Below are 17,391 nucleotides of genomic sequence, written 5' to 3'. Positions count from 1 at the left end.
CAACGACATTATTGCCTAAAGGAAAACCCTAATATTTTTTACTTCTTTTTTATTATTATTATTTTTCTTCATCAGCTTTCACCCCATTTCACTATATACTTACATCTAGAAACAAACTTCTGAAGTTAACTTTGCAACTGGTACATATACCTTGTCATAAGCAGACAGAATTGCTTCTCTTTTGAATTAAAATGACAAAAGCAAAATTTCAAGTCCATTTATCACAGATGAAAACCTGTTCTAGTTCTTTTGTTTACAGTACAGTGGACTGGAGTTTCATAAAAATGTGACCAGGATTAAGCACTCCAGAAGACAAATAGCTGTGAGCACCAACGTTGTTTTAGTCTAAGAAAACAATTGACTAATCGGATTTAAGGAAACACAATATAAAATGTAGGGAATCAAAACACAAACACAATATGAATTATCTACGATGCCTTTTAGGAAACAAAATACAATGCAGCTGTAAGAAGACACATCCCTGAAAGGAGAACATTACAGAGCTGTCTCAGAGTAAGGGAGCTTGCAAAGTATTGAGTCTTCAAAAGAAGGCGTACTTTCTTCAGGAGTCTTGGGAAGTTTATTTCAGGTACCACCTTCTGAGACCTCTGCGGTGAAGACTGCTACATAAGTGGCAGCTTTGATTCCAATGAGATTTTATAAAAGCAGAAGTAGTGACAAAATGTTTTTCGGAGTGCCAGGCTACAGCACCATACACAATGAAGAGTGCATTTTAAGATTTTCTTTTTTTCTCTCTCTCTAAAAAAGACCAGGGAAAAAAAGAAAAGTCTTTCAAATCCTGGTACCGTCACCCAAACCTTCACCCTACAACTCCCCTCTGCACTTAAGCAACTCCAGAACTTATTTCTAGTTATTATGGACTGAGCAGAAATTGGGATTAAGCACTTCACCAGGCACAGAGAACAGCTCTCAATTACTGTACCTGATACACACAGGAAGTGTGAGGATCAAAATTTTAAATGCACCTACTTGAAGGAAGGAAAAGCCCATATCTGCTGTATATCAAGCAAGTACATAGGCCACCTTCAGATATCAAGCTGAGCAACTATTTTGTACTCTGAGGAGCAGTGTATGTTGAAATCAAAATACAGCAAACACAGGGCACTCAACATGCACTTCCAAATGACTCAAAGTATGAACACAGAAAGAAGGAAAACAAGAAAAAAATAATGGGAAACGGTTATGTTCACCAAGAGATTAGATAACTCATACATTGTTTTGAAGAGCAATCGATCCAGTGGTACCGGGGAATCTCCTTTGCCTGCAGGCCAGTAACAAGTGGCCGCCTCCTCAGGAAATATTAATATATCAAATAACTCTACAGCAATGACAAAGTTTCTGGGTGATTCAGAGAGTGGAAGACACAAAATTACATTCCACAATTCAAGCCAAACATTCTAAACAAAAAAAAAACCCAACTCAGATCGCCCACTGCAGCATAGACATGTTTGTCCCAGTGGAAGTCAGACAACTATTTGCTTCTAAGTGAGGTGAAAACTGTTTAATGCATCACTAAGTAAAAATCAATTTTATTCTAGCCCCAAATGTAAAATCCGTTTTGCTAAGATAACTTCATTTTCATGTTACCAGAAAATATTCTAATTTAGATTTATAAGACTTCTGCGTTTTCTGAGAACCCAGCCATGGTGGCTGTGATGCCATCCTGCCACACTGTGTTTTGTCTTTCTTACAGAGATCAATATTCGATCTCATAAAGCTAAGCATGCCACAATCTAGCATTAATTTATCATCCTTCATTATAACAAAAACAAAACACGAAGCCAGACAGACACCCCAAAGGATGCTGGTAAAGAGAAGGAATTCATGCATTGCAAATTTACACCCTGAATGGCAGATGTAGATCCCGAAGCTCGCAGGAGCTGCGATACAACCCACTGAAACGCAGCCATCCACTCCCACTGCCTGAAACGCAACCGTGGTGACTGTTCTGAGGTTTTGGCACACAGTCATACATATGGGGTGATAAACCTGGTTCTTCAGTAACTGCTGTGTTTCCTATTGTGGCTCACGCTACATCTTAAGGTAAATGCCCATCTCTTCCTCCTGCAATAAATACCGTGCATATTTTGAATATTGTTTTCTCTCACTTGAAATGCTCGCAGAAAGATTTGTCAGAGAGAACATACCCCTGATCATAAATCACCATAATTTTTCATAGAAATTCTCAAAGCACACACAAAAAACCTATTTTCAAACTTTCAAAATATCCATATAACTTAATATTGTTCTACTTAGTAAAAATTTTGAAATTCTGTAACCCATAATAGTAAGGAGACATGTTTTAAAAGTGACAAAAGTGTGCCATTCCAGCCAGACACAAAATCCACTGCTTGGGGCAGCTCCTGCCCAAGAACCAGAGAAAAGAGAGGGAATCGTTCTGAGAACATAAAGAAGACGTATGCTCAGAGGAAGTGCCTGATTAGTTAGTGGGTGGTAGTATGTATCTGAAACGGGCTTTACAAATATAGTTACGGCAGTAACAGTTGCTATTACCTATCACAAAAATACTAATAGCTGCCCTTTCTCACCTGGACCAATGTCGTGTTTGCCTGGTTTTTGATTATGAGACAAAACCGCATTTCTTACCAGAACTCCTGCTTCAGATTCTGGATACAAATAATTTTCTGAGAAATGCGTGAGTACTGTTATAAATTCATAACTATAATTTTATTTAAAAGCAGGTTTAGCAGTCAGGAATTTCTTGGCTCTTAATTCTGGATTTACTCAAACCACATGCAATAAAAACTAATAAATATTGAACATTGTCGATTTTAATGCATGATAAAATGTGATCGAAAGAAAAAGTAAATAATGTTTTCAGAAGCTAAAGATACTTCATACACCATTATGAAATGCCTAAAATGTCCTGGCCACCTAGTCAGCCAAAACAATATATTCATGTAAGACTCGAAAACACTGAAAACTTCTTTTTCACTTACAGTTTAGGGGAAAAAAAAAAAAAAAAAAAAAAAAAAAGCTAGGCTTTAGCTTATTCAGTGTTTTACTGGTCAAGGTAATACAGGAATAGACTTTCTTTAACTGTGGGAACCGCATTTCTTCAGTATAAGAAGAGTGATCATTCACATTTGCTGCCTGTGAAATTTTCTAATGAGATCTGTACTGCTTCAAAGCAGGTGGATAAAAAAAAGCCACACACTTCTCAATTTGTGTGACAGCTAAAAGTCTTCAAGGCAAGGACTAAAGCAACACAGACACCACAGTTTCTATAAGACTGTTAAGAATCTGTTACTACTCTTACATATCTGATTGCATTTCTACTCTTAAAGAAAAGGTCACTGAACCAGTAGATACAATGAAACCGTCCAGTATAAAAAGAATGAAATTAAACAGGGCTTTTTTTTTTTCCACTATGAATATCATGGTCCGGAGCACTACAGTTTCTGTAACATTCTGCTTATTTTTTCAAAAGAACTTTTATTTCTATAACTTCTTTGTTCTAGAACATACCATAACAGTATCTTGGTAGATCAAGCAGTAATTGCAGATCCAATCATAGTATTTGTGCTTTATTATGTATAGTTTTAAATAAATTCCTTACAGAATAATATTTTTAAAATAGTTGATCTTGATACATCAGGAAAATTCTAAAAATGTTTGTTTGATGTTTCTGATTCAAGGAGTAAAATATGCATTTCATCTTTTACTCTAGAACACTCACCCTATAAAGGAACAGTTTTAAACTATACTTTTGAAAGACTGTTAAAAAAACCTGTTATTGTCAAATAAACCTATTTGCTGGTTTGGCTAGGCAGCCAGTGTGAACAGGGTTGTGCCACGTGCTCAGAAATACGAAAATATAATACTAGATGGGAGAAATGCAAACGCACGTTTATCAAAGCAGGTTGAAACATGCTTTGCTATCAAGTACATTCAAATTGTCTTTAAACACAATTATTTTCTCTGTCAATAAACCTAGCAAATGTGACCTGGGTTATTACTGTTACCAACATAATTTGCCACTGTTTTAATATACAGCATTCCCACCCAGGGGAAAAAAAAAAAAAACAATAAACCCACAAACAAACAAAAACCAAAACAAGCACCACAAAACAAAACAAAACCCAACCAAACAAACCAACCCTTATTAAAATAATTTTGTTAGGCTACAAACTGCTGAGACGAAAATTTTCAGACAAAGGCTTGAACACTATCAACCACCTTAGGGAGGACGTATTGATGCTGCCTTTGGGTATCACTAACACTGTCCACTAGTATGAAAAAAAAAAAAAAAAGAATTAGTTATTACTACAACTTCTTGTTAGAAATATTCTGCAGCTTGTTTAGACTAGTGATCCTGTAGAAACAACATCCAATTGAATAACTGCTGAAACTTTTAATGTTGTCTAGACTGGAAACTTTTCATTCTACATTTCTTAGTCTGGCTCTCTGTAAAGGACACACTAAGTATTTTTCCTACATTTATTTACAACACAGCAACAAACAACCTGACGGTTTCTTCTGTGGATCATTTACATCGACTGACCATTTGCTAACTGAGGTCAGCAAGGATGCGACGCTCGCAGCAGTTATGCGTCAGGAGTGTTGCTGTGGTATTATGCATGATTGCTGTGGCTCTTTGATAAGAAAATAAATGGACTTCTCACACCCATGAAAACCCCATGCTTCAGGACATAAGACTGAAAAAAACCAAACACACAGAAGGTACTGTTTTGTGTCTTGGAAAAAGCCAGCTAGCCAAGCAGTCAGCCGAGGTTAATCTTCCTGGCAGAGTAAATCAGCTTGGGAACACAACGCAACTAAATAACTATTGTCATGCGGTTGTTTCATCCAGAACCAAGTCAAGCCTCTCCTCTCCTTTCCCTTCCCCTTTCTTCTCAGGTTCTGCTCTGCAAAGTCTGAGTTTACTGTGTGCTACTCTTTCTGTTTCTATTTTTTTCTTAGCAACAACATAGGAGAGCTCAAACTCCCGGATATTCTGCCTATGTCTACAAGCACCTTCATACCAATTCAGTTGTAGAAGAGTACCATACAATCTTACACCAAGATTTGAAAATATATTTTGAGGAACACTATTTCTCATCATAACCATCAACCTTAGCTTGAATTGCACGTGCCTTTGGAGGATGTCCTGTTATTAATTTTTGTCCCTTGCTTGGATTACTGCAACACATTACTCACAGCATTTCCTGAATCATTTATGCTTTTCTGCAACCAGGCTTCTAAGGTTGATTATTAATGTTATGTTGCAGATAGCTGTAAGCCCCTCTTCATCTGAGTGCCAGCTGAAAGCCTGGGTTACACAGTTAGACTGGGGCTGAGTCGAAGCAGCAGTAGGAGAGCTGCCAGCTATCCTACAACCTTTCTCTCTGTAAGGGGGATCCTTCATCAGGATCAGAGTAAGTTTGCAATTACCCAGAACAAACCATATCAGATAGACCATCACACCAGGAGAGCTAATGCATCTATAGAGATGGCTTCACCATCAAACAGCCTACAGTTCACCTTTTCTAAGCCAGCATTAGGGCAGAACTGTGCTTTCTTTTGTAGGAGTTTGTCTTCTTGAGGTTTGCATGAGCATCATCGTGTTTTGGATCTTGCTAGCTTCCCAGAAAAAAAAAAAAAAAATCCCAAACACTAAAAACCCAAACCACTATGGACTGACCTGTAGGCAACCAGCATTTTATTGCTCTGTTTGTGATGAAAGAGGAGAAATGGGATGTTTTGCATCTGCTACTAAACCACTCCCCATTAGCCAATGTACCGGGACAGAAGACTTCAGGGTCTGCTCACTTCTGCCCGCTTTTAGGTGGCAGCAATTAACTGAAGTTGGTCTGTTCACCGCATTTAAGGGTCTGATTCTTCAGGTACAGTTCCTCAGAGCACGGTGATTAAAGCAAACAGAAAAGCTATTCTGTGAAGTTGTGAAATAAATGCATGGCAGTTCCAGAAATACAGAAAGTCTGATGAACATAGATGTCTGTCACTGTTCACGTTTTGCATACACTTCATGGTTATTGAGGACTATCTTCACAGCAGGATTTCAAAGTACTGTAACTAATCTGTGTGTAACCATAAATGTTTGTGACATTTTATCAGACACCTGAACCTTTAAGAAGTCTTTCAGTGGAGTTTTGTTCAGATCCTACAATAGTTGTCCATTTGCAGTTGAAGCCAATTCCTGCATTGCTGCCATAACCAAATCTCAAGCCTCACCTACTACCCTTCACAATTAATCTCTAACACGTGAAAGCATTAGTAATGATTTGGGGTGCTCTATTAAACGTAACAAGCTATTGAACAGAACCATCATTTTTAATAATTCTTTAAAAGAGTTTACAAAAAAAAATCACAGAGATAAATTACTGGTTTGAGACAGTATAGCTGTTTTTTCTTAATCACTGTAATCTACAGTACATATCTAGCTAATCTTTACAAAGTAAGTGTGAAGACTGTACCAGTGAATATGAAATGTATGAAAGATGCCAGCAGCTGCCTGTAGTCACAGGACAATGGCCTGGATCCTCCACTGGTGCAAATTAGAGAACACAGTTTAAAGACTTCCTTGCAGACATTTCGTAAGATTAAGCAGCTGGTTAAGATATTGGTTTGATGGAAAAGAATCAGCGTTATCTCAGTCAGAAGACAGAAAAAGCAATTTACCTGAAGAAGGTGACAAAGAACTGCACCAGATCCATGATAGTATTGTGCTGTGAGAAGGCAATCTGCAAATAAAATAGAAGTAAATTACAACATTTTCAGAGCCCACAGCTCCTTTTAGGCGAGAGCTTTATGGCTCCACGGATGATTAGTTCCAAGTGTAATTTCAGTCTGGTGTGCACACACATGCATTTACCATAAAGTGAGATGAGCAACTAACTCCCATGTCTTTGCCTGAGTCAAAATACAAACAATGGGATATAGTCTTTCTATTGAAGTAAAGTTAATAGAAACATCCACGTAAAACTTGCTTGATATAAACAATGAAAACAACATGCAAAATATTAAGAAATCATATCGATATAAATTGTCTTCTTCATAGTCAATGGTTTTAACTATCACCTTTTTCCATTTTAATAACACTGAAACAAGGTTTTAGAAATTACAAAAGCTATCTTGTGCTTAAAATTTACACATTTAAAATATTTGAATTGCATAATACTAAAATTAGTGCATATTTAATTAAAAAAGATAAAACTGGTGCATGATAAAACAAACTGTTTCAAAGCAAATTTCTTTAAAGACAAAGTAAAAAATATTCTTTAAGGGTACATTTTTACAGCCTCACCAGAACACCCATTAGTTCAACTCCTTACTGTAATTTTTCACAGAGATTTAATAATTATCTCTAAGCCAGCATATACACACAGATGCACATTCACATTTGCATGCAATAGAGCCTATAATTATTATTATAATTACTTTTTGCTAATGTTGAGAGGTACTTAATATTTAAGTTATATCTACAAATATCCTTAAGTCCCTGTCTCCAGTTTTTCATAGTGTGTAATTATCAAACTAAAGAGACACAGAAACTTCTACTTTGAATTGCAGAAAGTGTTTATCTAACTATATTCCCATCCTTTTCAAACAATTGTTGCTTTTAGAGATCTTTGTGCATTTAAGATCTGATGTTGACTAGTAATTACATAGAATTCCTCTGATGCCCTTTAACTGTTGATTTGTGAACTTTTGAAATGGTAACTCATGGTACTGAAGAATTTATATTTTTTTTAATGGCAAAAATATAATGTAAACATTAGTATTATAATCGCATCACTGTGCCTTGTGCCAGCTAAACACAGCTAACAATAGTTCAGGTTATTTAAAGTCTAAGGAAGTAACAGTGTGGAAACGGCATCATTCCATGAATAAGCATTGGGGGCACCATCATGTAAACACATTTCTGAAATGTAATTTCTGCTTTCTCTTCACTAATAATGCACAATTGCAATGCAAGCAATTCTAGGAGCTCTGGAATTCGATAGAGGTAGCAGATATTTCAAATTTCTCAGGCCAAAATATCAGGAAAAAATTGATAAATGAATCGAAATATAATTTATTGTATTAAACTCCTTGAGTGCTATCATCTGTCTCCTCTCTAGACAGGAAATCTCAATGTGCCTAGATTGAGTAGATTGCTGTGTTTGGATCAGGGCAAAACCTACACCCTGGCCTGAGAGCCAGTGGAAAGACAAGAAGCTGAAGACCATGTGGGAAGGTAGCAGGAGAAAGAAAGAACTCTCTGACTCACTACTCAAGTTTAATCTACAAATGTTTTCACATTTGTCCAATATAAGCAGAAATTTTAAATTGTCAGACACTTTAATTTAGACTACTGTCATGATGAATACTGCATCAAAATGAAGAGAGATTAGGGACTAAAAATATGGAAAAGTCAAAGAGAAATTACAGAGTGGACAAAATCGTCAAAGTATCTGTTAACACCAATGTAAATTTTATTTCACATAGAAAAGATAAAATCTGAGAAAAAATCTGAAGATCTCTTTGGCCAATATAAAGTGCATCCCAAGCATAAGCAATTGTTTAAGAATAACTTGCATGAAGAAAAAAAAAAAAGCAGCTTTCTATACTCAACCTTTATTTTAAATGCAGGCTGGATTCCCTTCAAATAATATTTAGTATTCAAATTAACTGCTGGCTTTTCCCAAATGTTTTTTACAAGTACCATACTTCAGGAGATGAACTAACACAAAGAGAAAAAAAACCCGCCAGTTTCATCAGAGTTCACCTTTTTTTGACCTGTTAAAAAGCTATTTGTTGAAGGATCATTTATATTTTGCATTACTTTAATTATTTTCATTCAAGGTGTCAACATTCATTAACAGCCTCTGTTAGTCTAGAAACAACTACATTCAAGGGGAAATCCTGCAATCAAAACCCACAATCTGATCACAATCACATCAGGAAAGTTTTATATCAAATTTTTCTAAGCAACTGTAGTGCCTTTATTTCTCTTTTTCAACACACAGCAAATATGAAGTAGGCAGATTTACAATAATTTAATGATTGTATATGCCTATTAATGATTAAATATGATTTGCAAATCCCTAAGTACAAGATGGGATAGATTGCTTTTGCACAAAAAAAGACACAAAGACTGATTTTACATTTTCCACTTTCTATTAATCAAATCATCTACTTAAGACAATTGTGATGTTTTTTTGCTGGCGTTCATGTTTGCAAACCTATGGAAGAACTTCTGTCTGTAAAACTTACTTGTTTGGTTGTATGGGATATTCTTGGAAGTACTCATACTTTAGAGCAAAAACACAGTAAAATATAAAGTTCCCTCCCAGAAGTAATTTCAGATTTTAATCAAACATTATCTTCTAATGATTACATTAGAGTTCATGTTTAAAAGATGAACTACAGTATTTTCTGGTACCATGCATCTTAGGCTAATTTTAACACAGAATATTAACAAAAAGAATACATATTTTAATTACAAGTAGATCGTGAAGGAGCAACTAAATTTATGAATCTAACCCTGACACAAAAAACCATAATACAATCGAAAAGATTTGTTTCCATGTGATATTCATCTAGATATGAATGTTATCATCTTTTTTCTTGTGCCTACATAGACAAGGGACAAGACAAGGAAAATTCTTTCAAGCCGAGGTTTTCCCTTTGGATTTAAAGTTACTGGAGATGAATATCTCTCTTGTTAATTTGTATCATGCCTAAGCAGCCCTCAGTTTCACCAAAATGAGCCCATGGATCCCACAAATATTATCTCCACCTTCTCTTACAAACGAAGATCAAGATAAATACCATCTCCATCGTTTCCTATGGAATGGCATCACCAACTGCCATGGGGAAAATAATTTTCTATGGCAAAGGATAGCCTCTATGACTGAACACAGAATTTCCAGCCTGGAACTATTTCCCTTGAAGAAAAAGGAACAATAACACCTCTTCTTTACACAGCTTAATGCTGAAAAATTGAAGTAGGATTACTTTTAGTACTGTAAAACATTACTTGAAATCCAGTTTCTGGTGCAGATGCTAATTCTTTCATTCACCAGCATTAGATTCCTAAAGGAGAATTTGGGACTGACATCAATATGGCAGCTACAGATATGGCTATAGATGCAGGTACATTTCAGCCACTGTCCATGATCTATGTTTCTTTTCAAAGGAAAGCTTATAGACAGCTCTCTGTCAGAAATGTTATCAGTTTTCCCACCTTCACAGAAACCACTAGAAAATTTTTCATCAGCTACGACAGCTGAAGTTCTTTTCCCTGTTTGGCGAGTGTTAGAAGCTTTCAGTGACTTTATGATCCAATAATGTTACAGACAAATTGTTGCTTTGCAAAATGAATAATGAGAGGCTTTGCAAAACCCTACAAAATAGATGTTTGTTTTTCTTAAATACTCTGCTATTGACAGAAAAGAAAAATAAATTAATTGGAAAATTTAAGGTGAATCAGAATTTATCATTTTCACGATGAAGACTTCAATCCAAAACTGTAACCCAAACAAAAAAGAACCATATTGCAAGGGCTTCAAGATGTGCAACAAAATTTTTGGTCTGATTTTATAACAATACTCAGTTTTATTTTGCTATGAAATTTATTACAGTATTGGAAATGCTATTTGATTTGTAGTTGACCTAAAGTTTTGTCATTCACTGCTAAAAAAATACCAACAGATGATTATTAGATTATCAAGCTATAACCAATTTGCTGGAACAGCAACATTACAGGACTTAGAAACTCTGCCTTTGTACTCTAAGAGGGAAAAGTCTAATCTCAACATTCAGTTCACAGAAAAACCTAGAAGTTGTTTGAGCTTTTTCTGCATTAAAAAAAAAAAAAAAAGTAGTGAGACAAGCTGCATCAAGAATGAAATCTGTCCTATGATTAGAGGATCTCTACCGAGAGCAATGTGACAAAAGATGAATTATTGTGGGGTAGTTTGGAACATTCTAAGGGTTGTGAAATTCCAGCTATAAGGATCTATGATAACAAGAAAGAGTTATATGGATCAATATTTTTTTCCACAAGATAAAAATAAGTCAAGTTCTTGAGCATGCAAGCTCTTTTTGATGCCCAGAATAGAGGACTTCAAACAAAAAAAAGAAGTTGGGAAGGTTGCTCATTTTAGTATATTAGATCATATAATATCTTTCTTGCGTGGAGTAGAGGGGATATGTGGAGGAGGAAGAAGAGTTGATAAGGTAGGCAAGTTGTAACGAAAGAGAGATGGGTACTTTACAACTGTGAGACATGAGGACATAATTATGTGCAAGGAAACTATAACGTGCCATAAAGCCGATACTTCTACTAAAGCCAAAACTTTTTGCATCCTGGTCTCGAGGTTCATCTTGTGAAGGAGTTGTGAGAATCAGGACCTCAAGGCAAGAACTGCAGTGACTTTTTTTTTTTTATGAAAAATGCTCTATAATTAAACTCTGAGCAATTGCTTTCAACTTGGATTTAGCTTTGAAGTCTGATGCTTCTGTATCAGGCATGAAGAAGGACTTGGGTGTCTGAAAGTTTGTCTGACTTTTCCAGGTATCCATCTGCCTTAATAAATGATACAAACTTCTCTCTCCAAAACTCATCATGCCATTTTAATTTTAGGAATAGTGTTATCAGAGGGGCTTTTTCTACCAATATTTCTGCCTGGACTTTTATCTGGATGAACTAAAATGTTAAAAAATTAATTTTCATGTACAATCTCATAGTGCACTATGTTTGTATTCTATTAGATCAAAGTAATACCAATACCCATATACAGAGTAAATGTAGACACATTCTGAAATCTAGTCATAAAAACTCAAAGAGATAATTAAAAGATTCCACAGTAAAATGTGTTATACATATATATGTTCCAGCTTACAGTCTTAAAAGATATAAAGGCACATGATGGAAAAGCTGATGGGTGATAACTGAGCTGTGGCGGTTGCTCCAACAAGCATTACTGATGTGTGTATCTTTTTTCTCTACCATTTTCAGGCCTTTGAAAAAATATGTTTTTTAAAAACCATATTTTTTAAAGCAAAAACAAAAACAAAAGAAAAACCAAAACACACAAAACTGTAAGAAACCACTTAAGATCTTTAAATCACATGACCTAATTGGAAGACAAGGCATTGTGGCTTCTGACAAATAGTTTATAGCAATTGAGGATTCAAAAGTCAAATATCCAGCAGAATATGCCAGAGAGCACTGCATACAAGGATGCATTGCAACCAATGTTTCAATGTATGGTATTTCTTAATTTTTTATGTTCTGGTTTCCTGCATGGTGTAGGAAATACACTTTACACTGAATAACGATGGATGGAATAGGTCTGTTGAAATAGGAACAACTTTTGAATACAGGGATTTTTCCAACCATCAAAAGTTAATGTCTGTAGGAACAGATATTTTTTTCCACTGCTCTATATACTTCATTTTATGTTCACCTTGACTATCACATGCAGAAATAATACAGTCCTACAGAGCAATAGGTCAAGATCTGTTCCAGCACAAAAAATGAGACAAGCTTAAAAGTCAAACTTAGGGACACCTTTCATATGGAAATAGTAGGTCTGGCCTCAGAATTTTGTGGTTTAGTTCGAAAAATGTAGTTGCTGAGAAGCTGTCTCTGCAATTCTAACAAAACCAATCAAGCAAAAGGAAAAAGAAAGGGAAAATTAGGCACAACACAAGTGTACTAAATCAAAATTCCACATTTGCAGTAAACATGAACCTAATCCATGAAATGGTTTATATATTCAAATAATGTACACAAAAAGCAATTTTAGTCTATGCTCCATTTCATGACATTATCCACTAATGTAAACTTCTATCTGCTCAGGCTCTCAGCCAATGAACAAATACTGCCATTAATACAATTCTTTCATCTTCCACTGTTAATAAATTAAGACTGAACAAATAGGAGAAACTAAACTTAATACATGGTAAAACTTGGGTAGATGGTCTAATTATTAGGCCTGGAAGCCTAATACAATAAGGTCAGACATAATCCAAACTAAACCGCCTGGACTGCATTAAATGTGTACTTAAACCCTACAGAATTATTACTTCCTTCAGTATCATCAAAACTGTAACTGAATTTCTTCTTGGACAAAACTATTATACACTCCCACACTGGTACTATGTACGTTCTGAAGAAAAAGATATGGATATGGATATAGCCATGAAGACTAACTCATTTTGTTGTCTATCCTCTGTTCTTGAGGAACACTTTTTGACTGAGGCAACTTTAGACTACAAATATAAAAGACAGCTGAGAAAAATATTTATATAGACGGGCACATTTTTGTGTATAACATTTTTATCAGGAAAAATGGGAAAGTTCAAATACTGTGATAATTTGGAAAAGGGATGTTAGAAAAATTAGATACATAATAAACTTTCACATTTACTATCTGTTATATGAAGTGAAGCTTAGATATACACTGTGCAGAAACGTTACTGCAGAGACGCAAGTATAAACTATCTTAAAGACATTATTATGTACTATTTAGTAATTGGATGGAAAAAACCTATGGATATCTTTAAACTCAGTAAATTCATAATTACTGAATAATCAGTAATTACATAACAAAATATCAGTTACTCTGATTTTTGGCTTAAATATAATTACAATTATGTGGGAGTTTTTCACCGAGGGCAAAAAATGGTAATGACTGTTCCTCCACATTGAACTTTGAATATGGAGAGTGATCTGCACCAGCTGAAAGGTGGATAGTAGTAAACTGTCATTTTCCCAATATAAATATTCAACAGGGAAAGCACAAAATGTATTTTCTTTTCCTTTGGAAAACAAAATTTCCAAGAGAACATGGTAAGAAAATGGCAAATTTGCCAACAATGAATCCAAATTATTTCTAAGTTAAGGAAAGATTAAACACTGACACGGAGGTTAAAAATGCCACATATTTATTTTATCTATTGGCTTTCCTAGAACTTGAAAAGGAAATTTTAAAGAAAATTTATCTGACTTTTGCCATGTGGAACATGGCAAATCTAGTCAAATGTGTGAATTTAGCAGAAATTAGTCATCTAGTTTATAATAATCATCAGAGATAGGAAAGCACTTCAAAGGTGAGTGACTCTAAAATATATGTGGGACTCAACGTGGAATGAATTACCCTATGGAGCTGCCACTTCTCTCTGCTAACAGCACAGGGAGCGTGTGATTAGTTTAGACTATATAATGTCAAACTTCAAAAATAAATAAAGTTAGGTGAGAAAAATTTCTCCCATAGTTTTAAGTACTCATTGGGTATTTCTACAAAATAACATAATGCTGAAATAGGAAAAAGAAATATTTCTTCTTGCTGGGACGAAATGATCAGAGAAGCACTATGGAGCTAAGTGCCTTCTGGCAGAATCCTACTGCTTTCTACTGTGTTGATGCCAGTTAAGAATTTAGTCTAATGTCAACAAACAGTCCTCCCAGATGATGAGAAATAGTGACAGCAAAACTTTCATACTGATAACATAAATAGAAAATGAAAGATAACTTAAAGAAAATCAGAAGCGGAATCACAGCCTTCACATCAGGATTAGATAAACAGTTTCCATAGATTATCTCTGCATGTTGAAGTCCAGCCTTTCACGATGGCATACACTAGATTATCCAAATACCACCCCCTTTCTTTCTCAAACAATGTAATAATTACAGGATATTATTTCCACTGTTCAGAGTCATGAGAGGCTGAAAGACAATCTAGGTTTGCATTCATTGAGATGAATGACATTCTTAAAGAAGGTTTTTACAGCTGAGTTTTTCCTACCTTGCACTTTCCCATTAAATTCAATATGCATACACCGCTATTTCACTGCCTTATTTAATTTTGTGTTTGACTACACATACGAACAAATGCATACCACACAGAAACCCTCAGTTAATAACCTCCAAGAAGTGAAGGAGAAAATCTGGGGGAGGGGAAACTGTTATCTAACTTAGAGTTTAATTCAGCGTGCAAAATATCTTCATAATGATTAATACAGTCATTATTAAGAAACCAAAATATTGAGTATTAAAGTCAATGAGTGAATGAAAAAATAAAAAAGCCACAGACAAGGGACAAACAACATGTTTCAAAATTAAATTTAAAACAGTATGAAAAGTAACTGACACAAAGACCTATAGTACCAGAAACTTATTTCAGACATAAATCTTTGCAGGATTGAGTTCTCCTACAAACTGAGCATGAATCAGCAGATTTCTAGACAACAACTTCCCAAACTCTGTTTTTTAAAAGCCTGGCTAGATTACATGGACAAGCCATTTCTGTCACTTGCTAGCACTGGATTTCTCTCTTCTCAGCTTTTTTGTTATGACTTCTTATGACACCTTATTATGACCTGATAAATTATAGTCTCCCACTAGGAAAGCTGCGCCTGTTATAGAGCGTGCTTTTATATGTTAGCATAACAGTCATTGAAACGTTGTCCGGAAGAAACACCTCAAGCTCATGTTGTTCTGCTTCCTACTCAAAGCCAGGCTACTGTCAACACCAGATCAGGTCAACAGTGTCTTTTTCCAGGTACATTTTGAAAACCTCCAAGGATGGATATTCCACAGCCACTCTGGGTAACGTGTTTCAATGCAGCATTGCTAACATAATGAATTTTTTTGAATGTTCATCTGAATCTTCCAAGGTGCAGCTTGTGACTACTTCCCCTTGTCTTACCACCTGCTATTACAGAGAAGAATTTAGCTTTATCATCTCTGTAACTCCCTCACAAGTAACCGTAGTCTACTGTTGGAGGCTCTTTGCAGACTGAACAAGCCCAAGCTCCACAGCCTCAACCTAGCTTGTGTGCTTCAGGCCCCTAAAATTCTTTGCGATGCTTCTCCTGGACCCCCTCAGCTTCTCAATACCCCTTCTGAACTGGGACACCAAAAATTGGAGTCTCATTCCACCTGCAGCCTGCCCAGAGTTGAGCAGAAGGGGATAATTTTCTCTTCATGAGGTCCCATACCTGGGTATTGCCTGAAGCAGAATGAGAGCATACTGTTGGCTAATATTCAAGTTGATGTTAAGTAATTCTGCCCTGGTGAGGGCTCTGTACTTATCAGACTTCACGAGGTTTCTGTTGGCCCAGTCCTCAAATTTTCTAAGGTCGTCCTGAACCAAAGCTCTACTGTTTGTCATATCAAACCCCCTCCCTGTCAACATCAAGCCATCTTGGTCTTCTGATAAACAAAAAACATTTAACATTTTCTAAGTAAAATAGGTTCTTGATCTCTTTCAGATCCTTGACACATCTCATCTTTTTCATTTCTTTTTTTTTTTAATCTGTAGAAGCTGGTACAAATACCAGTTACACTAAAGATAAAACAACGACAACTGCATGCTCCTCTTCAATCCTCTAAAAAAAATTCCATGGTTCTCTGACCTAGAGTGCTATCCTTACAATTCATGTTCAAATAAGCATGCGGCCAAGTCCTTTTCTGATTCACTCCTATTCAAAAACCAATCTCCATTCTGGCAATGTAATTTAGATTTTTTTTCCTGTCAAACCTAAATTAGCTCAAGCCCAGACTGGTGATATTGCATCTAAAGAGTGTGAGAAACTATCTGGCTGCTGCACAGCAATACCTTCATTCTCATCTAGTGTAGCATGATTGATGGGCCTGCAAAACATCAGGGATACTTGCTCATAATAGAGAGTCTTAGTCAAACAACTATCAGACTACTATGGCTCTAGAATACCATAAGTCAAAACTGTAAATTATATTTATTTAAAAAATAAACATAGGAAATCTACAACTTTAGATGTTGTTTAGGATTCTACACAAACCAGGTGCCCACATAGATTCATTTCACTCCTCTAAGTGGTGTATATTTCTGAGGAAAAACGGTTCAATAAAAATATTGCATTAAAAAAATAGTAACATGACTGTCATTTAACAGTAAAACTAAAGCGCTATTCTTCTGTTCTCAAAAGAGACTCTAAAAAATACCTCCTCGAATGCAAAAGGCTCATATGATCTTTTCATCAATGTCAAAATGGAATAAGTGGTGCAAGTTTAAATCTGCTGGTGCTGGCACACAACTATCATATTACTCTGTCCAACTGTGGCTAAGAGTAGAGTTGATGAAGCAATTTGGATTTCTTCTAGGGTTCTTACATCCAGGAAAATGCCTAGCCACTATCACTGAACAGCTAATCTTTAAGTCATATGTATAATCACTGACACTATGGGATGGCTATTTGAAAATATATATTTTGTAGAATTCATGTAGATTGATAAAGGAAAAACTTCCTGGAGGGTGAAGTGAGAATCACAGAGTCAGCGCTACTGTGTCAGGGTATACTTAACTTTATAAAGTTGTCTGATGAATCTGAGAACATCTCACTAAGGTGAAG

The 17,391-nt window shown here is 35.6% G+C and overlaps 1 protein-coding gene across 1 annotated transcript in view; it reads right to left on the bottom strand.

The window, feature by feature from the left end:
• ATRNL1 (attractin-like 1) overlaps positions 1-17,391 on the bottom strand; it is a 580,396-nt gene that overhangs the window by 242,969 nt on the left and 320,036 nt on the right. The window contains exon 27 of the mRNA XM_009881641.1: positions 6,685-6,746. Within this exon, the coding sequence (XP_009879943.1) occupies positions 6,685-6,746 (62 nt within the window). The remainder of the gene's footprint in view (positions 1-6,684; positions 6,747-17,391) is intronic.

The sequence above is a fragment of the Charadrius vociferus genome, unplaced genomic scaffold (genome assembly GCF_000708025.1).
Source record: "Charadrius vociferus isolate BGI_N301 unplaced genomic scaffold, ASM70802v2 scaffold282, whole genome shotgun sequence".
NCBI classification, from domain to species: domain Eukaryota; kingdom Metazoa; phylum Chordata; class Aves; order Charadriiformes; family Charadriidae; genus Charadrius; species Charadrius vociferus.
This window is presented reverse-complemented; position numbering and strand designations above follow the sequence as displayed.